Genomic DNA, 22,602 nt, shown 5'->3' with positions numbered 1-22,602 from the left:
CTAATCTTATACCAGCCTTCCTCGAGAGACCACAACACACACCTCTGGGCTTGTGTCAGTTAAGAATGTGATTTTAGAGGCTTCCAAAAGCAAGCAATTTCTCTGCCAACAATAGAATCTTGTCGTGCCCTTGGCCAGGAAACTTCCACTTTAGAAATTAGTGAGCCCTCTGTTTAACTGCTTGTTCACAGTGCTGCTCCTTTGGCACTTAGCTGAGAAAGGAACAGACGTGGCTGTCTGTGGGTGCAGGGGTGCTCTTTCTCTGAGAGGATGTGGCTTATAGCATCTTCCTGAGAAGAAGCCAGAAGGAGCAAGGGATGGAGTAGCTACAATAGAAACCCTCCTTGTTTCTTCCATAGGAAAGATGTTTTCTTTTGTTCTGCATTTGGAAGAATTAGTGAAGTCTTGCTGTGCTGTGATTCTCTCTGCTCTTTTTTGGTCTGTGTCTGAGGGGTATGTGTCTTTCTAGACAGGGGGACTTTTACTTGGTGGGGGCACTTCTTCCTCTCCCCTGCTACTAGCAGAAAGAGCGGACACACAAATGACGAGAAACAACCGAGCCAGCTCTGAATGTAGAGGCCAGTGTACAAGAAGCCAGGAGTGACTCAGGAGGGCCAGAGAAGGTAGGTTACACAGAGCAAGTGTCCTCTGGGATTTCCCTGACCAGACAATTCAAGGCCAAGGAAACCCTCTCATCAAGTCAGGAAGTCTTTCTGAGGAATGGCTGTGTCCAGCTCTGCTTCAGCAGGAGAGGACTGGCTAACTGGGTTCTGCTATGAGCTCAGCAGAAGCAGGGCCCAGGAAGGAGGTCCCAGATGCAGGGCTGGGCCCTTCACCTTTCCCTCTTTTCACCAACTGCCACCATATCTAAGAGCAGCTACTAGTAGTCAATATAGAACTGGTCCTCCCTGAGCCTTGGGGCCCCCTTGTGATATGGTTTGGAGTTGCCTCTTCTTTCAGGTTGTGAGGATCACAAAGCACCACACATGAAAGGCCACTTTAAAATCTAGTGTGGGCAGATCTCATCAGCAGAAGCCCCAGCCACCTCCATCCTGCCTCCCTCAGTCAGGAGCTTGGCTTTGATATTGTCCATCCTATTGGTTGCCTGAAGGAACATTCTCAATTAGTGTACAGTGGGGGTAGGTAATAAGTCTGTTTGTTTTACTTATTTATTTGATTTACTCTAATATCTTAAGTCATACATAGCATTACAGAAGGGAGAAATAGAGGTCTTTTGCTCTCCCTACAAGCTTCAACCTCTGCTACTCTGTGTGTGGGGCTAGAAGACTAGGGTGTGTGCACAGGCCCCCACATTGGAGGGGAGGAGTGGACTCAGAGACTCCAAGCTGGGAGCTGACACAGATGAACAGACCAGAAGGCAAGGCCAGTGCCTTCAGCCCACACTGTCACCCTAGAGCCAGTGACTAATAGTGGCAGCGGGTGGGGAGAGGAATGCCAAGGGAGAAAGGGGGGACAGGGAAGTGGCAGCAAGCACCTGATCGGCCACGGGCTGGCCATCTGCCTCCCTCACACAGGCTGTTACTGACTGCAGCATGGAGTTGACAAGAGGGTTCTGGCTGAAGGAGGAGACCAGCGTGGAGATGAAGTGTTTGGGAGGCTGTGCCCTCCCCCTCTGCTCCTCTCTCTCTAGTTTCCTGACCTCCAAAAGGCTCCTTAAATATAACACTCTGAGCCGCCTGATGACTTCCCTGCCTGAGTCCAAGCTTTGATTCCCCAACGTGTGTGTAACTGCAGTACTGCTCTGCCCCAGTTTAAACAGCTCCTGAGCAGCTCAGCTCTGGCACTGCAGTTCGCTGCTCAGGGCAGGGCAGAGCCCATGAACTTGACAGAGGAAGAGACAGCCTACAGATCATGGCTATCTCTTTGCTGCTCCAGATAGGCTCCCAGTGACTTCCTAGGGTCACCAGGAAGCAGGAGCTGCTGGTGGAAGGAACCATGGGGAGGAGGTTGAATTCTTTCCTGGATCAAGGGTGTCCTTAGCAAGAGATCTTAGGTATCATCTTACTGGATGACCAGCAGTGCTGTGGGCAAAAGACCTCTCACCCTACTAGTCCCTACTGAGGAATAATGAGGTGAGAGATGCCAGTTGCTTGGGTTAGGAAAGGAATAGTAGCAGCCTGGGTAAAAACTTCAGACTCAGTAGGAAGTCAAGAGAAAGTCAAAGCAGCTAATTTCAAAGAGGAATAGTTTTCCAGTCTTCATTCCAAACCCACTATAGTTTGGAAGAAAAAATATTGTATTGAGAGGCTTGGAGGCACACAGTCTTAGGACCATCCTAGCTTGTAAACACAACAAACTTAAATATTCAGAAGCCTGGGAAGGCAGATTTTCTGAACTTAAAGTTCTTGAAAATGCATAGGACACAAAGCATTGTCATAGTCAATGCTTCCTTCACCAGCGACCTGCCCTCTCCTCAAGTCTGTTTACAAAAACCCAAATGTAGGGGGCCGGGCAGTCGTGCAGCGGGTTAAGCGCACATGGTGCCAAGGATCCTGGTTCTAGCCCCCAGTTCCTCACCTGCAGGGGGTCACTTCACAAGTGGTGAAGCAGGTCTGCAGGAGTCTTATCTTTCCTCCTCTGTCTTCCCCTCCTCTCTCGATTTCTCTCTGTCCTATCCAACAATAATGACAACAATAATAACAATAACAACAATAAACAAGGGCAAAAAGGGGGGGGGAAATGGCCTCCAGGAGCAGTGGATTCATAGTGCAGGCACTGAACCCCAGCAATAACTCTGGAGGCAAAAGAAAAAAAAAAGTGAGGCCAGGAGCTTGTGCAGTAGATAAAGCCTTGGACTCCAAAGCATGAGATCCCAAGTTCAACCCCCACATCACATGTCCTACAGTAATGCTCTGTAGATGTGTTATTTTCTCTCTCTCCCCCCTCCCCCTATTAACAAATAAATCTTTTTTAAAAGCTCTGTGCTTTCTGGTTACATTGTCTATTTTTAAAACTCTCTTTGTGGAATACTGAATAGATAGAAATATTGTTTATAAGATACTAAATATATGTTAAGTATATGGAAGGAAGAAACGACAGGGTACCACTTCCCGGTCCTGAAGATCATGCTTCCTAAATGTTGAGTTTACCCTTTCACTCTGTGGCTATACCTGTCCTCTGTTCTGTAGCTATCTGGATATATGGGGCCATGCTGCGTATGTTCTTCACTGATTTGCTTTCTCTGTTCAGTATTATTTCTGAGTTTCATCCTTTTTTTGTTACATGTGATATTACCTGATAAATGTTCTGTATGTTCTTGCTACACATGATCCTCTTTTAAGAAAGCACCAATTATTTCCTCTTACTGTTGTTGGTATATTTTTGTTTTCCATGGTTTGTGTGTGTGCTTGTTTTCACAAATCATATTATGACGCATACAAAGTTTTTCTTGTGTTTTCTAATATGCATTTCTTCAGTCCATTGGGTAGAACCATTGGGTAGCAGGAGGGCATGGCATGCATTTCTTCAGCTTTCCTACATAACAAGTTTCCTTAGATAGTTAGACCCATGTACACTGCCACCAACTCCTCTCCAGCACTTCATGTGGTTAGACTTTTAAATTTTTTACAAAAAAAATATGGGTATAAAATCCATCTCATTAGAGCTTCAATCTCTCTTTCCCTGAATAGTAATGAGGCTGAGCACATTTTATATGTTTGCTGGTATTCTCTTTTGAAGCATGTATTCAAATCATCTATTTTTCTAGTTGCCTTTTATTACTGCTTTGTAGATTTTAAAAAATATATTTGTTTTATTTTAATGAAGAAGATACAGAGAAATACACTGCAAAAGATCAGAACGCTGCTCAGCTCTGGCTTATGGTTGTTCTGGGGATTGGACCTTGGAGTCTCAGGCATGGAAGTGTTTTTGCATAACCACTATGCTGTCTCCTCAGACCTATGTATAGGTTCTTAACAAAGAGCTTCTGTGAACAGTTTCTTTTTCTAATTACACACATTGTAAGTATCTTCTCTCAGAAAAAGCTGGTGTATGTTCTCTCATCAGTTAATCTGATCTTAATTTTTCTATGGTTGAATTATCAGTCTTCTTTCTGGGCTTGTTTTCCACAGATATTTAAGCGCTACAGATAGCAGCCTGTGAGTGTGAGGTCATGATTGTTGTTTGTTATGGAGGTTGGTTTTCCTCTTTCATTCATTGCCAAGGTTTGGCACAGGTAGTTTTCTCTGGAGGACTTTGTAAGTATTCTTCAAATTTCTTATTCTTCTCCTTCTCCTTCTCCTTCTTCTTTTGCCACCAGGGTTATCCATGGAACTTGGTGCAAAATCACAATGATTTTGGCTGCTCCAGGCATCCATTTTTTTCTTTTTTCTTTTTCTATTTATTTGACAGGACAGAGAGGGGAGAGGTGATAGAGAAAGACAGACAACTGCACACCTTCTTCCCGGCTCTTGAAGTGCCCCTCCCCCCTTTCAGATGGGGAGTAGAGGCTTGAACCTGGGTCCTTATGCATGGTAACGTGCACACACAACTGGACACAGCACTGCCCAGCCCCTTCAAATTACTTCTTGAAGTGTATGCAGCCAGCAGGGCCCACTTTATAAGGAGGTCTCCTCTTACATTTCTTGTGGTGTTGAGTTTGGGTGCTCTCTCCTGTCCACCGTGGTCTTTGGCACCCTGAGATTCAAAGTCCATTGTGCCAGGCTCTGCAGATATCCTCTCTAGAAAGCATACCCACACTGTTTTCCTTAATAATTTTAGTTTCTGCCCTCACTAAATCTGTGGCCTCTAAATATTCCTTACACTTCTGATAACTCATCAAACATTATATTTTTTTGACAGTTTCAGTTGTTTTTAGCAGGAAGGCTTATGAGAATATCTAGTCTACCATATTTCCAGAAATGAAAGTCTTCAGAATTTGGATCTTTCTAAAAATTCCTGCCCTTCTGAATATAGGAATATTGAGAAGCAGCCAGATTGCAAAGCCAGGAAGAAGCAGGAAAAACAGTATACCTGCATAATTACTAATTAATCTGCGTACTTACCGTGAGGGAATCTAAACTGTGTCAGTACTGATAAATTACTGGCCAGGGGACTTTTCTAGCCATAGAAAACAAGTCATTCCTTCTGAGAAGGTAAAGGACAACTGTCTCTTCATCTTTGCTTGGCCTAATGTTTCATCTACCTCAGGGGAAGAGCATCTTCTCACCTTAAGGCCACACAAGATTCAGATTTCCAGACTTTCTTTATGGAACCCACAGTAGAGCTCCGCTCCAGAGCTCTGGGGAATGGCCTGTGTTAGGAACAAACAAACAAACAAAAAATCCAAGAGGAATTCAAGGCCCATGATGGTCTCCCAGCAAACTCGGTTCTCCTTTCCCTTCTCCCCACGGACCTCACCCTACACATTGACAAGCCAGCAACTCTGTTATAATTAGCTGCTTTTTTTTTTTTTTTTTTTAATCTCGGAGCATGTGTCCTGGCCCTTATAAATAAGTGTATCTGGTAGAGATGATTTTTCTATAAGTCAGTTTAAATGTGAAATTGTACCCCTCTTATCCTACGGTCTTGTTGATCATTATTACATTAAAAAAAAAGAATTTAAAAAAGAAGTTAGTTTAAAGAGAATGTGACTTAGAGCTGGGCATGCCTGTATTCAAATCTCATGCATGAGGCCTGTTGGCTGACACAAGGCAAATGAAGTCACCACACTTAGTAGTTTTTAGTTGTATCACTAAATCTTCTCAGAGCCTTGAATAGAAGATAAGTATTTTTGCTGCTGAAAAATAATGGTTTATTGGTTTATCAGAATAGTCATGACACATTTTTGCATAGAAAAATAATGTCTTTTTGGACAACCCAATATAGTGTTGTTGTTTTACCAGAACACTGCTCAGTTCCGACTTATGGTGGTGCCTGGGATTGAATCTGAGACCTTTAATACCTCAGGCATGACAGTCTTCTTGCCTAACCATTATGCTATCTCCCCAGTCCATAATTCACTATTTCATGAGATGGCTGTGAGGATTACTAGACAGTACACATAGACAGAATGATTAGAATGATGCTTGATCAGCCCTCAGTAAATTCTTACTGACTGTGAAGAAGGGGAACCTATTTTTTAAACAAGTAAAGAGTAAAAATGGAAGGATTTTTAACATCCATAATAAGATATTTCTTTTTAAAATTATTATTATTTTTTTAATTTTATTTATTCCCTTTTGTTGCCCTTGTTGTTTTATTGTTGTAGTTATTATTATTGTTGTCGTTGTTGGATAGGACAGAGAGAAATGGAGAGAGGAGGGGAAGACAGAGAGGAGGAGAGAAAGATAGACACCTGCAGACCTGCTTCACCACCTGTGAAGCGACGCCCCTGCAGGTGGGGAGCCGGGGTTCGAACCAGGATCCTTATGCCGGTCCTTGTGCTTTGCGCCACCTGTGCTTAACCCGCTGCGCTACAGCCCGACTCCCTAAAATTATTTATCTGTTTATTTTTGCCTCATGGGTTATCTCGGGGGGTCAGTGCCTGCACTACAAATCCACTGCTCCTGGAGGCCATTTTTTCCATTTTGTTTCTGTTGTTGTTGTTGTTGGATAGGTCAGAGGGAAATCTAGAGAGGAGGGGAAGACAGAGAGGGGGAGAGAAAGATAGACACCTGCAGACCTGCTTCACCACCCATGATGCTACCTCCCTCCCCTGAAGGTGGAAGGGACTCAAATTGGGATTTTTTTTTAAATAGACATCTGCAGACGTGCTTCATCACCTGTGAAGTGACTCCCCTGCAGGTGGGGAGCTGGGGGCTCAAACCGGAATCTTTACACCTGTCCTTGTGCTTTGCGCCACTTGTGCTTAACCTGCTGCACTACCACCCGACGCCTGCCTCTTTTTTAAAATATTTATTTATTTATTTATTCTCTTTTGTTGCCCTTGTTTTATTGTTGTAGTTATTATTCTTGTTGTCATTGTTGGATAGGACAAAGAGAAATGGAGAGAGATGGGGAAGACAGAGGGGGGAGAGAAAGACAGACACCTGCAGACCTGCTTCACCACTTGTGAAGCGACTCCTTTGTAGGTGGGGAGCCGGGGGCTCGAACCGAGATTCTTAATGCTGGTCCTTGAGCTTTGCACCATGTGTGCTTAACCCACTGTGCCACTGCTGGACTCCCAAATGGGGATCTTTTAAGTCAGTCCCTACGCTTTGCACCATATGCGTTTAACCCACTGGGCTACCGCCCAGCACCCCGTAATAACATATTTCTAATGTGGCAAGTTTGATACAAGTTTTACGTGTTTTCTGTGATCAGTGGGTGGGGCAGGATGACAATATTTTCTCTGGTGAATACACCATTCACTACATGTATATTATGTTTAACATTCTGTGTTTGTATATGAAAATATTATTTATTATTTTTTGAACATTCAGAACTAATATGACTGCACTACGTATCTCTAAGTGCACAGGTGGATGACCTGGGGAAGTGTTCTGCGAGCCACTAGTCCCCTAGTAAACTCCCAACACCCTGCACACAGTCCCTTTACTCCACTTACCACATCGGTGACCCTCTGTGCAATGCAATTCTATACCCAGTAGAATGCAGACTCTGTGCTGGCTGAGGCTGTGCCTCCCGCTATGTCTCCAGCATCTAGTTCGGTGCCTGGCACAAGCCTGCAGTGAAACATTACTTGAATGAGTTCATAAGTGACTTAACTGAGAAAAGATGGAAAGTATGCACCTGGGTGAAGTGAGTGTGTTCTCTCAACTACCTAACTACCTGGTGACTGAGTGACCTTTGTCTCTGGGCTGGGTGGGACATCCTGGGAGGGAAGCCCTGTGCATGAATGACCTCAGAGCTCTGTGCTTCTGTTAACTGTGGCATCCCTGCAATGGCTAATCTGAAGGTATGGCCTGGGTGAAGACTCAGAAGTATTTCTGTGTCTTGGTTGTGGATGGAGGGTTGGGCTCTCAGCCTGAGACTGCTTTGGGAGCACAGCTCTCTGTCTCTGTCTCTCTCCTTCTCTCAGCACAGGATGCTTTACAGAGTGTTTCTGACAGGCCATCTGGACAGTGGAGAGAGGCTGCAGGTCTCAGTTAAGCTTGAGTAAGATCCCATCAATCAGCAGCTTGTTTATAGCTCCACACACAAGCCATCTCCTTCCACAGGGAGAGAGGGCTGGGCAGGAGAGGGTCCCTGCCTTCATGGCGCTTGCCATCTAGTAAGAGGAGGACAGGCACTGAGCAATAACTATAAGCACAGTGCAGGTGGCAGGTGGGGGTGGTCTGCTCCAGTTCTCCTTGGAGTAGCCCTTTAGAGGGCCAAGTGTGGGCACTTCATCTGCTGCCCTTGGCAACAGCTGCAAAATGCTCTGGAGCAAGTTTCACAGTAAAGGCTTATTCTGGTTCAGTTGAAGTTTGTTATTTCATAATTAATCTTCTCTTTGTTCATTCTCACCCATCCAAGTTATTGACCCAGATAGTGAGGAACCAAGGGGAGGACAGGGAGGAATCACACAGCCAGGGAAGTTGTTGAGGCTGGAACTCCTGGACCCCAGAGAGTGCGTATCTCTCTCCCTTTCCCATAAAGGGTGCAGGTGAGTTGAAGTGTAGAGTCTTGGGCTCCTCACTGAATCTGAATCTTTTTAGAGCCTCATGTAGGTGACTAACTCCTCTGCCAGGCCACTGGGCCGTCTTCACAGGATCCTTGGCTACAGGGCACTGGAGGCACTGCTGGTCTCTCTAGGTTGCTGCCTCCTCAGGAGCCCAGAGAGTGGTGGCCAGGCAGTTTCCTCAGCAGAAGAGCTTTGTGAGTTGGCTAGGTGGTGCAGCCTGCTGCTTACAGCTTCCTGCTTTAGGAGGATTATGTTTAAGGTGGTCAGTCTCCTGCGAGCCTGCCTGGACACTCAGGCTGCCACTACCTTCAGGTCCACTCAGCTCTGCTGGGGAGAGGGGGGCATTTTAACCCTTTAGTGGATGCCCACAAAGTACTCTTCCTCAGCCCTTTCAGTCTTCTCCGCCAGCTCCAGTACCACATTCCTCACCAACCCTCTCCCTGACTTTCTGTCCCATTTGTGGCCAAAACATGTGCTGTGTCTTTAAATGGGCGGAAGTGACTGGCGGTGCCGTGCTTGGGTACTGCATTGATTAGGAGATTATATGGAACTGCAGGAGCTGCGCCTGGGGGAGGAGAGGTGCAGGGTCTGCTGGGGTCTGCCCTCCTCCCAGGCTCTCCTTGAGTTCTGTCCTCAAGGCTGCTGGAAGCCCGGGTGAGGGCTGGGGATCGGTCTGCCTGCCTGACAGCAACTCGAGGGCTTGCCTTGCAGCCTTGCCAGCAGCACCCTCCGCAGCAGCAGCACAGGGCAGTGGCAGCAGCTCTTGTCCTGGCTGGCTTTGCAGAGGCTGCCCTCTCCAGGGAGCCCAGCTCTCCACTGGGGAAGGGGAAGGAGGGTCAGTCCTTCTGGTGGCCCCTCTCCCCTCTTTCCTTTCTCTTTCTGTGTTCAAGTCATATTTCATGGGATTCTGTTTTTCGGGGACTTCATCATCTTTTCAAGTATGTCCTGGGACCTCCCGAGCTGTCACGGGGATGCTAAGGGTGTCCTTAAGGCTGTTGGATTATCGTGACTGTACTAATGAAAGGATTCAAGCTTTCCTGGTGAGTAGAGAGAGCTGAGGCGCCTGCCTTTTCTGCTTTCTTTCTTCAACCACCCTCCTCCCCTTCCCCCTGCATGGGAGGTCTCTGCAGGCAGCCAGTCTGCCAAGATGGGTGTTGCCCCTGAAGGGTTAACAGAGGAACCATGTGCTCTACAAAGTTGGGCTGCCCTTCCCTCCAGGTTCACCTGACTGCACTGCTGCAATGTTTTCTACCAACATCTCTCTGAAAGGGCAGGGCTATGTGGAAGTTGGAGAGCTGTGGAAGGGATTTAACTGCAGCTGAAGAGTCTGTAACTTTGAGGGGACTGTGGGGTGCTGCAGGCTTGGGGGGCTGGGTTCTGAGCTCAGCACTTGGCCATGAGTGCAGCCATGCTACCCCTGCCCTTGCTGACATGGGGGAGGGAGGACTCCTTTACCCTGCACCTTAGGGAACCCGAACCTTCTGATTTCTTAGAGTCTCTGACCTCTCTCAAGTGTCTCTAGGCAATGGGGAGCCAACTTCAACCTCCAAGATGCCCTTTCTCTAAAAGGGAGAGGATCCTTACCCTCTTGTACCCCCTACAGAAATGGCGCTCTGCAAGTTCCGGGCTTACTGTTGAGATATTCTGTCATCTCTTTCATAGGGTGTGAGGTAGGTGCACTGCTGCCACGGAAGTCCTCAGAATATGTTTGCCTACCACTTAAAATGTAAAGCCCTGTTCATTGAATCAGATGGGTGGGTGAAAGAGCTTTTGATCTGATTGAGCCACTGGAAATTTTGACTTAGAAAACTTTGTCAGGCAGGATCTGTCTTCCCAGTAAGCTCCTTGGTTGGGGAAGGAACATTCTCTCCTTGCAGACGGGTGTGGGTAGGAGAAGAAGCCGGGGAGACCTCCCTGCAGAGGCGCTTCTGCTTTCCTTGCAGTGAAGCCAGGTGGGGTGCTGGGGAGTCTATCCCCTTTCGGAGTGGGAAGGTGGTTTTCTGAGTGTGGGGCAGGTGAGCAGTGTCCTGCACTGCATCCTAGTGTGGCTGCAGGCCACATCTAGCTTTGCAGAAACCCTTGCCCCTGGGTAAGCCCTGGAAGAATGAGCCTAGTCCTTTCTTGGGTCATGACAAGGCACATTGCAGAAGAGAAAGTAAAGGCCTTATTTCTTGGCAAGTTTTGCTCTTAAGAATTGGGGGGCTGGGAGAGACAAGAAGCAGTAAGCATCAGTAGTCACCAGCCTGTAGTTCTTACGATTTGGTATCACTTCTGTTTAGCTCTGGTGCTGAAGATGAGGAAGGTAGATAGGGCACTAGGGTGCCATCCCTGTCCTTGATCTCTTAAGAGTGGGTTATGTGCCCCTTTAGGGTGGGGAGCCATTCACAGAGTCTGCAGTCACTGGGAACTGCAGCTCCAGGAACTGCCCCTTCACCTTACAGCAGAACAGAACTGGGCCTGGGACTCAGATGAGGCTCTAAAGGGAGCTGGATAAGACTGAGCCAGCAGGGGCACTGGGCTCCTTACTGAAGCCCTCAGTGTCCCTCTCAGTCCCTGCTGCAGGTTGAGGGGTACCCTGCTGTCATTTCAGATTAGACAGCACCCATACGAACAGCTTTTCTGCTCGACAGGTTGGGTCCTTCAGGGACATGCCGTTATGTCCGCCCAGAGTAGCTCTTGATGCATTTTGGCAATGAGCACTGTTAAACTGGGGGCTGTAATTGGGGTAACCATGTCCTCTTCAGCCAACAAAATGTTGTAATGATGGGGAAATGTCATCTATGTCTGCCAGGATGGTGGCAGAGCTGTGATTCACTGTCTCTGTGGGTACTGATTTGTCAGTCCATTTTGACTCAGCTACCAAACCCCACAGTTGTGCTGTGAGCATTTGGACTTGAAAGGAGGCCACTGATACCGTCTATCAGGGGATGCTTTACCCTCCTGACAGGGAGGCCAGCTAGAAATGTGAGTGCCAAGGACACTGGCTGCCTTGCTCTAGATAACGCTGCTTGTGGAAGAGGCGGGATCTGCTGGCTTTCTAATGCTTGCAACATTTCTAGAATGCCTAGTTGTGGCTTAGTGATATAGAGTGCTGGTGGGGATGATGGTGACTGACATGGATGGAGTGCTTACCATGTGCCACGCTGAACTAAGGCCTTTCTGTGCACTATGTCACACAGCATTCATAGCGCTGTGCTTTAAGATCTTTACGAGTGAGGAGACAGGTGAAATAGCCTACTCGAGGCATGCAGGTGAAATTGAGCTTTGACTTTTCAGATGATTTCCCCCAGTGATTCAGTTGTGTTTAGTTGAGCTTTTGTAGTTCACTTTCCTCTGTATTTAGTACCACACCACATACTGCCTTTTAAAACTGTGTGTTTTTTCCCCTCATATTTAGTTGGTTGATTATTTAGATTTTTATAAATATTTTATTTATTTTCAAGAGAGAAAGACCAGAATACTGTCCAGCTGTGGCATAAGGTTGTGTCTGGAGTTAAGCCTCCCATCTCTGGGGTCTCAAGCATGAAAGTCTGGTGCATTGCCTCTGTGATAGCTCCCAAGCCCAGTGATAGAGAATTTTTGAAGTTTTGGGAATGCTACAGCTCATACCTCATTGTAACCCCACAAAGCGGCTGATAACTCCCTTAGAGAACTATGGAAACTGAGGCAGATAGTGCTAAAGAGTGCTGACTACATTCATGTCATTAGTAAAAAGACCAGCATACGAACTCTTGTGACTTGACCACTATTTCAGCAGCTATGGTGACGCTCTTGAGGCGTGTCTGTGACCTGCCCATACCTCTGTTCCACAGATATTGACCAAGTAATTATTTCCACAACTCAGTGCCTATACTGGTGGGTGGGAGGTGGGGTGTTAAAGAATATTGTTTCAGCTTCAGGGACAGAATGAGACTCAGCCTCTATCTCTCCATCCATACACACATACGCACCCCCTGCAGAACAGGTGTCCTGGTGACAAACATGAAAATATCTGGAGTTCAGAGTGGATGAGGAAACTGGAATTCATTTTAACAGGTGTCATCAGAGAAGCTCCTGGGAATAATTGACACTTGAGTGGAGGATTGAAAGTTGGGCAGTGCTGTAGAAGTAAGGATTGGGGGGCCAGGCGGTGCTGCACTTGGTTAAGTACACATATCACCATGTGCAAGGATCTGGGTTTGAGCCCCCCGCTGCCCACCTGCAGGAAGGATGCTTCACAATGGACGAAGCAGGTCTGCGGATGTCTATCTTTATCTCTCTCTTAAAAAAAATTTTTTTAATCTTTATTTATTGGATAGAGACAGCCAGAAAACAAGAGGGAAGGGAATGATAGAGAGGGAAAGATACAGAGAGACACCTGCAGCCCTGCTTCACCACTCGTAAAGCTTTCCCCCTGCAGGTGGGGACCAGGGGTTCAAACCCGGGTTCTTGTGCATTGTAATACATGTGCTCAACAAGATGCGCCACCCCCGGCCCCTCTATCTTTATATCTCCCTCTACATCTTCCCTTCTCTCTTAATTTCTCTCTATCCTGTCAAATAAAAATAAAACATAAAGGAATAAAAAGGAAAAATATGGGGTCAGGTGGTTGCACAGCGGGTTAAGTGCATATGGTGCAAAGCACAAGGACCGGCATAAGGACCCCAGCTCAAAACCCTGGCTCCCCACCTGCAGGGGTTCACAAAAACAACAAGAGTAACAACAAGGGCAACAAAATGGGAAAAATGGCCTCCAGGAGCAGTGGATTCGTGGTGCAGGCACCGAGACCCAGCAATAACTCTGGAGGCAAAAAAAAAAAAAAAAGGGAAAAAAATGGCCTCCAAGAGCCATGGACTCATAGTGCCGAGCACCGAGCCCCAGCGATAGCTCTGGTGGCAATAAAAAATAAAAATAAAAAAGAGAAGTAAGGATTGTACTTATTTTTTCCACCAAGGTTATCACTGAAGCTTCATACCTACACAATTCCACCATTCCAGGTGATGTCCTATGCCCACCCCTCCCTATCTCTTTCTCTTTTATGGAAGATGGGGACACCACAGCACTGCCCCATTGTTTATGAAACTTCCTATGTGGTTCTACCATGTGGTGATTGGAACTTAAACCCACTCTACCAGGTGAGCTATCTCCCAGTCTCCAGAATGTACTTTGTACTAAAACTGTTCCTCGAGCTATGCTGTTGTCATGGACGCTTTTGGAGACAGGGTGTGTGTGTGTGTGTGTGTGTGGCAGGTGACTGCATATGAGCTAGAAGTCTTCCCTCCAGCCCATTCTCCCTTTCCTCCTCTTTGTGGGCAGGAGCTTTAGGCCTCCTGATAGTAAGGTAAGGGTAAAGGTGGAAGAGAGAGGAGGTGAATTGTTAAACAGAATGGGCAGTGCTAAAGCAGACAGTGGGCCTCGTGAGGTTTGAAAACTAAGTGGGAACAATTCAGAAACAATTCAGTAGTCCTCCTTAGCATCCTCATGGTTAATGTTCATGTGGAGAGAGAGAGAGTGTGTGTGTGTGTGAGAGAGAGAGAGAGAGAGAGAGAGAGAGAGAGAGAGTGTGTGTGTGTGTGTGAGAGAGAGAGAGAGAGAGAGTGTGTGTGTGAGAGAGAGAGAGTGTGTGTGTGTGAGAGAGAGAGAGAGAGAGTGTGTGTGTGTGTGTGTGTGAGAGAGAGAGAGAGAGAGAGAGAGAGGTAAAGATGTTTGAATTCTGTAGCACTTCTAGACCTCAAATACCAAGCAGGACCCTGTTTCAAGGGGCTGCTCTGGGTACAGATTGTCTTGGGCCCCACAGGACTCAGCAGATTGTGGTGACATCTGTCTTGATTCTCTGTCTTCGTGTTCCTCATCCTCACATCTGTTGGGGTTGTGGTGCGGTCTCTGCAGAGCCTGGGGGCTGTGATAGTCCTTTAGGAAAGTCGTTGTGTGGGGAGAATAAGCAGGAGGCAAGAGGGCAACCTTCTTGACAGGCATCAAGGGGAAGCTTTGGGGGGTGTGGTCTGCAGAGGGAGTATCTGTGTGTCTGTCTGGGTGAATGAGTGATCTCGCCGCCAGCACTGTTCACTTAGGAAGGTAAGCCCCTCGGACTTGCTCACTTGATTTGTACCGGGTGCCTGAGACAGAGATTCAGTGCTTCATGAGATTAATGGCCAGCCACATTTTATTGGATACCAAAGGCGAACCATCCAGTGTACTTTTCTCTTCAGATCCGTTAACAAATGGAGTACATTTCTGTCTTCAGCTCTGGTTTATACTCATGGACAAAAAAAGTGGGTTAGAATGCAGTTGGAAAGACTGAGAAAAGCCATAATTAAGATATTGGGGGGGGGAGCCTGGGTGGTGGCGCACCAGGTTAAGCGCCCATAGCGCAAGGATCCAGGTTTGAACCCTTGGCTTCCCACCTGCAAGGGGGGATGCTTCATGAGCAGTGAAGCAGGTCTGTGGCTATCTATCTTTATCTCTCCCTATCTCTCCTTCCCCTCTCAATTTATCTCTGTCCTATCTAGTGAAAAATAAATAAGGGGCTGGGTAGTAGCATATTGGGTTAAGGTCACATGGCACAAAGATCCTGGTTCGAGCCCCTGGCTCCCCGTCTGGAAGGGGTTGCTTCACTAGTGGTGAAGCATATCTGCAGGTGTTTGTTTATCTGCCCCCCCCCGTCTTCCCCTCCTCTCTCGATTTCTCTCTGTCCTATCCAACAACAACAATATAATAATACAACAACAACAAAATGGAAAAAAAAACAGCCTCCAGGAGCAGTGGAATCGTAGTATAGGCACCAAGCCCCAGCTATAACCCTGGAGGCAATAGACAAACAAGCAAACAAGGAAAGGGAAGGAAAAAATGGCCACCAGAAGTAGTGGGTTCATAGTGCTGAATCCAGTGATAACACTGGAGGGGAAAAAAATGAAAAAAGGAAGATGTTTGGAATTTCTATTAAGATTTGGACATACATGTATCTTTTTAAATAAAAGATATATGAACTGAGGAGTTAGCTCAATGTGTTAGGGCTCAGGACTTGCATATCTGAGGCTTCAGACAACCCAGGTTCAATCCCAGGCACCACCACAAGCCAGAACTGAGCCATGCTCTGAGAAGAATCTCGTTATTTCTCTTTCTCATAAAGATAAATAAATAGGGATGACAAGCTCACCTGGCAGGATGCCTCGTCTGCCATACTCATGACCCAGGTTCAAGTCAGGTCCTGCCACATTGGGGGAAACTCTAGTGTTATGGTGCCCTCTCCCTAGCCACACCCCCATCTCTATCTGAAAAGAGTCCACCCTAGTGATGGCAAATACTATTTTTCATTATTTTAAATTAAATAAAAAAAATTTAAAAAACATGTTTGAGAATGAGATGGAGAAGTCAGATCACTGCTCTAGCTTATGTGGTGCAAGGGCTCAAACCCGGGCCCCAGGCATGTGCCCTACTGCTGAGCCACTACCCCAGCACCAACCCTTGGAAGTTCACTTAGAGAAAGGTTTCCTCAGTGGAGGAGGCAGCCCTGGCTATGACCACTGCGGCCTACTTTCCAGTCTTGCCCAGCTGTGCAGACCTTGGCCAGAAGCCAAGCTGCAGGGAAAGCTGAGGTCCTCAGTGACTTGAACCTGAGTCTTATAGCTCCCTTCTGGTCTGCTGTGTGGCTTTGGTGGGTGACTTATGTTTACCTTGGGTGATCACTGTTTGTGAAAGTGAGATTAGATAACAGTGCTGGGTAGATTAGTCTCTATCTGCTTCCTTTTTAGTAACAGTTTAGAGCAAGGCCACAGTCCTGATAGAGTATCTCTGTGGGCCATGGACCAGGGTGTAATTCTTTAACCAGCAACAGACACTAAAAATAAGCCTTCATTTGAAAATATGAAATATTCATTTACAAATACCCCCTAGCAGGCACTTGCTCTTGCTAGCACTGTGAGGTCTGCTTTATTACTTGGTGAGGTGGGAATTGGAACTTTCCTGTGGATGGTCTGTTGAATTGAGGGCACTGAATGCTGGCCATCTCAACACTGAATCCCTCAGGGAGCCTGACAGCCAAATGTTCTGATGTTACACATTTCTGAAAGAAGAGGCCTCTCCCTCTTCTCACTCAGAATTCTACTTTGGGAAGCTGTACCTAGCCTAGAAGCAGCAGCAATAAGTTTTGTTTTTATTTGCTTCTGTTCTTACATTATTGGTCTTAAGAAGGAAGAGTTACTTTATTAGAATGTAGCTTCTGGGTGGCAGAGGTAGTGTCAAACAAAGACACTAAGAGAGTCCCTATGTTTCTTTAGTGCTTGGCTAGGTGCTCTTCCTTCTGGCTGTGAGGAGACATACTGTCAGTGAGTTTTGTTCCTGAAGGAGACGACGAAAAGTTTCTTTCTTTTTCTTTCTTTCTTTCTTTTTTTTTTTTTTTTGTTTTAACAGATACTTAACATAACCTGATATCTAACATAAGTTAGAATCAGATACCAATTTATACACTTTAGAATGTTCCTATACCCTTAATCATGCTATTTCCTTTGCTTGCACCTTTCCCCCTGTTCGACATCAGGACTCTTTCTCTCTGTTAATTTTTTTTCACATCTTTTTCTATAATTTTCTTACAAATAAAAACTAATTATCACTGCTTCTCAGCACTTATTTACACATCTATTATACTGCTTTTGCAGCTAAATATACATCAGATGTTAACATATGTAGTAGTCATTTAGGGGAAGGAGATAGTGCATTTTGTTCCCGTACATGACCCTGAGCATAGAGTAGACTCTACCAGGCTCAGACAAGAGACAAGCAAAGATGGCTGATCTTGACAGCCTGTTGAGTAATAGGCATCTTGCAGGAAGAAAATAGAGGGTAGTGCTAACATGCAACATAGCCTAAAATATACATTTCTTTTTATTTTCTTTACTGGGAATTAATGTTTTACATTTGATAGTAAATACAATAGTTTGTACATGCATATCATTTCTCAGTTTTCCATATAACAATACAACCCTCACTAGGTCCTCTGGCAACCTTCATGGACCTGTATTCTCCCCACCCACCCACCCCAGAGTCTTTTACTTGGGTGCAATATGCCAATTCCAGTTCAGGTTCTACTTGTGTTTTCTCTTCTGATCTTGTTTTTCAACTTCTGCCTGAGAGTGAGATCATCCCATATCATCCTTCCGTTTCTGACTTATTTCACTTAACATGAATTTTTCAAGGTCCATCCAAAATCAGCTGAAAATGGTGAAGTCACCATTTTTTATAGCTGAGTAGTATTCCATTTTGTATATATACCACAACTTGCTTAGCCACTCATCTTTTGTTGGACACCTGGGTTGCTTCCAGGTTTTGGCTACTACAGATTGTGCTGCTAAGAACATACATGTACACAGATCTTTTTGGATGGGTGTGTTGGGTTCCTGGGATATATCCCCAGGAGAGGAATTGCAGGGTAATAGGATAGGTCCATTTCTAGCCTTCTGAGAGTTCTCCAGACTGTTCTCCACAGGGGTTGGACCAATATACATTCCCACCAACAGTGCAGGAGGGTTCCTTTGTCCCCACACCCTCTCCAGCATTTGTTGCTGCTTGCTATTCTGATGTATGACATTCTCACAGGAGTGAAGTGGTATCTCATTGTTGTCTCTATTTGCATTTCTCTGACAATCAAAGACTTGGAGCATTTTTTCATGTGTTTCTCAGCCTTTTGGATCTCTTCTGTGGTGAATATTCTGTCCATGTCCTCCCCCCATTTTTGGATGGGGTTATTTGTTTTCTTGTGCTTGAGTTTGGCAAGCTCTTTATATATTCTGGTTATTAAACTCTTTTTTAAAGTATTTCTTTATTTATCATTCCCTTGTGTTGCCTTTGTTGTTTTATTGCTGTAGTTATTATTGATGTCATTGTTGGATAGGACAGAGAAAAATGTAGAGAGGAGGGGAATTCAGAGAGGGGGAGAAAAAGATAGACACTTGCAGACCTGCTCCACCGCCTGTGAAGCGACTCTCCTGCAGGTGGGGACCCGGGGGCTCGAACCGGGATCCTTCCACTGGTCCCTGCGCTTTGCGCCATGTGCGCTTATCCCGCTGTGCTACCGCCCAACTCCCTCTGGTTATTATACTCCCTCTTGTCTGATGTATGGTATGTGAAGATCTTCTCCCATTCTGTGAGGGGTCTCTTGGTTTGGGTAGTGGTTTCTTTTGCTGTGCAGAAGCTTTTTAATTTAATATAGCCCCATAGGTTTATGCTCACCTTAGTTTTCTTTGTAATTGGATTCATTTCACTTAAGATGTCTTTAAAATTTATGCTGAAAAAGAGTTCTGTCAATATTTTCCTCTTAAATATCTGATAGTTTGTGGTCTAACATCCAAGTCCTTGATCCACTTGGAATTTACTTTTGTATTTGGTGAAATACATAGTGGTTCAGTTTCAACCCATTGTTTCCAACACCATTTGTTGAAGAGACTCTGCTTTCCCCATGTAATAGTCTGGGCACCGCACCTTTGTCAAAGATTAGATGTCCATAGGTGTGGGGCTGTACTTCTGGGCTCTCAATTCTATTCCACTGGTCAGTGTGTCTATTCATGTTTCAGTGCCAAGCAGTTTTGATGACAACGGCCCTATAATACAATTTGAGATCTGGGAGTGTAATGCCTCCGGTTCTGTTCTTTCTTCTCAAGATTGTTTTAGCAATTCTAGGTCTTTTCTGGTTCCAGAAACATTTATAACATTTATTCTATTCTCCTAAAAATGTGCTTTGGATCTTGATGGGGATAGCATGGCTCTAGTTAGTATATTCATTTTGATCATGTTAATTCTTCCAACCCATGAACATGGAATATCTTTCCACTTCTTTGTGTCTTTTTCAATTTCCTTGAGTAGTGACTCATAATTTTTAGTATACAAGTCTTTCACTTCTTTGGTTAGGTTTGTTCCTAGATATTTTATTGTTTTTGTTGCTAGAGTAAAATGAATTGATTTCTGGATTTCAATTTCTTCTAACTTAATGTTTGCATAGAAGAATGCCACTGACTTTTGAATGTTAATTTTGTAGCCTGACACCTTACTGTATTGCCTGCTGATTTCCAAAAGCTTCTTGCTAGATTCCTTAAGTTTTTCTATATATACTGTCATGTCATCTGCAAATAGGGAGAGTTTAACTTCTTCTCTTCCAATCTGTATGCCTTTAATTCCTTGCTCTTGACTGACTGCTATTGCAAGAACTTCCAACACTATGTTGAATAGTAATGATGATAGTGGGCATCCCTGTCTAGTACCTCATCTGAGGGGAAATGATTCCAGTTTTTCACCATTGAGTATGATGTTGGCCTCTAGGTTTGCTATATATAGATTCCACTATCTTCAGGAATTTTCCATCTATTCCCATTTTTTGTAGTGTTTTGATCATAAAGGGATGCTGTATTTTGTCAAAGGCTTTCTCTGCATCTATTGATATGACCATGTGGTTTTTGGTCTTGCTTTTGTTGATGTGGTGGATCACACTGATTGATTTACATATATTAAACCAACCTTGCATGCCTGGGATAAACCCCACTTGGTCATGATGAACAATCTTTTTGATATACTGCTGTATCCGGTTGGCTAGAATTTTGTTCAATATTTTCGCATCTATGTTCATCAGAGATATTGGTCTGTAGTTTTCTTTTTTGGTTGTGTCGCTGTCTGGTTTTGGTATCAGAGTGATGCTGGCTTCATAGAAGGTGGAAGGGAGTATTCCAGTGTCTTCAATCTTCTGGAAGACTTTTAAAAGTAGAGGTATTAGTTCTTCTTTGAAGATTTTGTAGAATTCATTTGTAAAACCATCTGGTCCATGACTTTTATTCTTGGGAAGGTTTTTGATAACTGTTTCAATTTCATTAGCTGTGATGGGCCTGTTCATGTTATCTAGTTCCTCTTTACTTAATTTTGGAAGTTGATAGGTATCTAGGAAATTGTCCATTTCTTCCAGGTTCTCTAGTTTGGTGGCCTATAGTTGTTCATAGAAGTCTCGCATGATATGCTGAATTTCTGCGGTGTCTGTTGTGATATCTCCTCTTTTATTTATGATCCGATTTATTTGGGTCTTCTCCCTTTTTTGTTTTATGAGTCTGGCTAAAGGTTTGTCGATTTTGTTCACTCTTTTGGAGAACCAACATTTACTTTCATTGATCTTTTGTATGATTTTCTTATTTTCAATGTTATTTATTTCTTGTCTTAGTCTTCTTTATAATTGGATTCGTTTCGTTGAAGATGTCTTTAAAATTTATGTGGAAAAGAGTTCTACCAATATTTTCTTCTAAGTATCTGATAGTTTCTGGTCTAACATCCAAGTCCTTGATCCACTTGGAAATTACTTTTGTATTTGGTGAAATATAGTGGTTCAGTTTCATTCTTCTGCATGTTGCAACTCATTTTTTCCAATACCATTTGTTGAAGAGACTCTGCTTTCCCCATTTAATAGTCTGAGCCCCTTTGTCAAAGATTAGATGTCCATAGGTGTGGGGGCTTACTTCTGGGCTCTTAATTCTATTCCACTGGTCAGTGTGTCTATTCATGTTCTAGTACCAAGCAGTTTTGGTGACAATGGCCCTATAATACAATTTGAGATCTGGGAATGTGATGCCTCTAGTTCTGTTCTTTGTTCTCAAGATTGTTTTGGCAATTCTAGGTCTTTTCTGATTCCAGATAAACATTTGTAGCATTTTTACTGTTTTCCTAAAAAATGTGATTGGGATCTTGATGGAGATAGCATTAAATTTGTATATGGCTCTGGAAAGTATATTCATTTTGATGATGTCAATTCTTCCAACCCACGAACATGGAATATCTTTCCACTTCTTTGTGTCTTTTTTCAATTTCCTTGAGTAGAGACTCATAATTTTCAGTATACAAGTCTTTCACTTCTTTGGTTAGGTTTACTCCTAGGTATTTTATTTTTGTTGTTGTTGTTGCTATAGTAAAAGGAATTGATTACTGGATTTCAATTTCTTCTAACTTAGTGTTTGAATAGAGGAATGCCACTGACTTTTCAATGTTATTTTTGTAGCCTGACACCTTACTGTATTGCCTGATGATTTCCAAAAGCTTCTTGCTGGATTCCTTAGGTTTTTCTATGTATACTATCATGTCATCTGCAAATAGGGAGAGTTTGACTTCTTCTCTTCCTATCTTTATGTCTTTAATTCCTTGTTCCTGCCTGATTGCTATGGCAAGAACTTCCAACACTATGTTGAATAGTAGTGGTGATAGTGGGCAGCCCTGTCTAGTACCTCATCTGAGGGGAAATGCTTTCAGTTTTTCACAATTGGGTATGATGTTGGCTGTAGGTTTGCTATATATAGACTCCACAGTCTTCAGGAATTTTTCATCTATTCCCAATTTTGGTAGTGTTTTGATCATAAAGGATAATGTATTTTGTCAAAGGCTTTCTCTGCATCTATTGATCTGACCATATGGTTTTTGGTCTTGCTTTTATTGATGTGGTGGATCACATTGATTGATGTACATATATTAATCCAACCTTGCATCCCTGGGATAAACCCCACTTGGTTATGATGAACAATCTTTTTAATATACTGCTGTATCTGGTTGGCTAGAATTTTGTTCAATATTTTAGTATCTATGTTCATCAGAGATATTGGTCTGTAGTTTTCTTTTTTTGGTTGTGTCCCTGTCTGCTTTTGGTATCAGGGTGATGTAGGCTTCATAGAAGCTGGAAGGGAGTATTCCAGTGTCTTCAGTCTTCTGGAAGATTTTTTTTTTTTTTGCCTCCAGGGTTGTTGCTGGGGCTCATGAATCCATGAATCCACTGCTCCTAGAGGTCATTTCCCCCCTTTTGTTGCCCTTGTTGTGGTTATTATTGTTATTGTTGATGTCGCTCATTGCTGGATTGTTGTTAAAATTCGGAGGCTCCAGCTGGCCGGGCTAGCTTCACGGGCGGGTAACAGAGACAACCAGAGACATACGGCTGGGCAGGGAAGCTGTATTTCTTTATTCAGGAACAACAATTCATAAACTAAACCAAACTAATCACCAAACAGAACTCTGCTGTCTCTTTGCGGCGG

At 44.4% G+C, this 22,602-nt stretch overlaps 1 protein-coding gene across 9 annotated transcripts in view; it reads left to right on the top strand.

Moving 5' to 3' along the window:
- GRAMD1B (GRAM domain containing 1B) overlaps positions 1-22,602 on the top strand; it is a 205,319-nt gene that overhangs the window by 87,594 nt on the left and 95,123 nt on the right. The window contains exon 1 of one of the 9 annotated variants that reach the window (XM_060179860.1): positions 9,151-9,627. The exons of 7 other annotated variants lie outside the window; for them this stretch is intronic. In XM_060179860.1, the coding sequence (XP_060035843.1) occupies positions 9,605-9,627 (23 nt within the window). In that variant the 5' untranslated portion in view covers positions 9,151-9,604. Of the gene's footprint in view, positions 1-9,150; positions 9,628-13,630; positions 13,702-22,602 lie in introns of those variants that run through there. One more of the 9 variants, XM_060179863.1, reaches the window with a different exon arrangement.

This window comes from Erinaceus europaeus, chromosome 20 (assembly GCF_950295315.1).
Source record: "Erinaceus europaeus chromosome 20, mEriEur2.1, whole genome shotgun sequence".
In the NCBI taxonomy this organism is placed as follows: domain Eukaryota; kingdom Metazoa; phylum Chordata; class Mammalia; order Eulipotyphla; family Erinaceidae; genus Erinaceus; species Erinaceus europaeus.
Note: the sequence above shows the minus strand (reverse complement) of the source record. Positions and strands in the feature narration are given on the sequence as shown.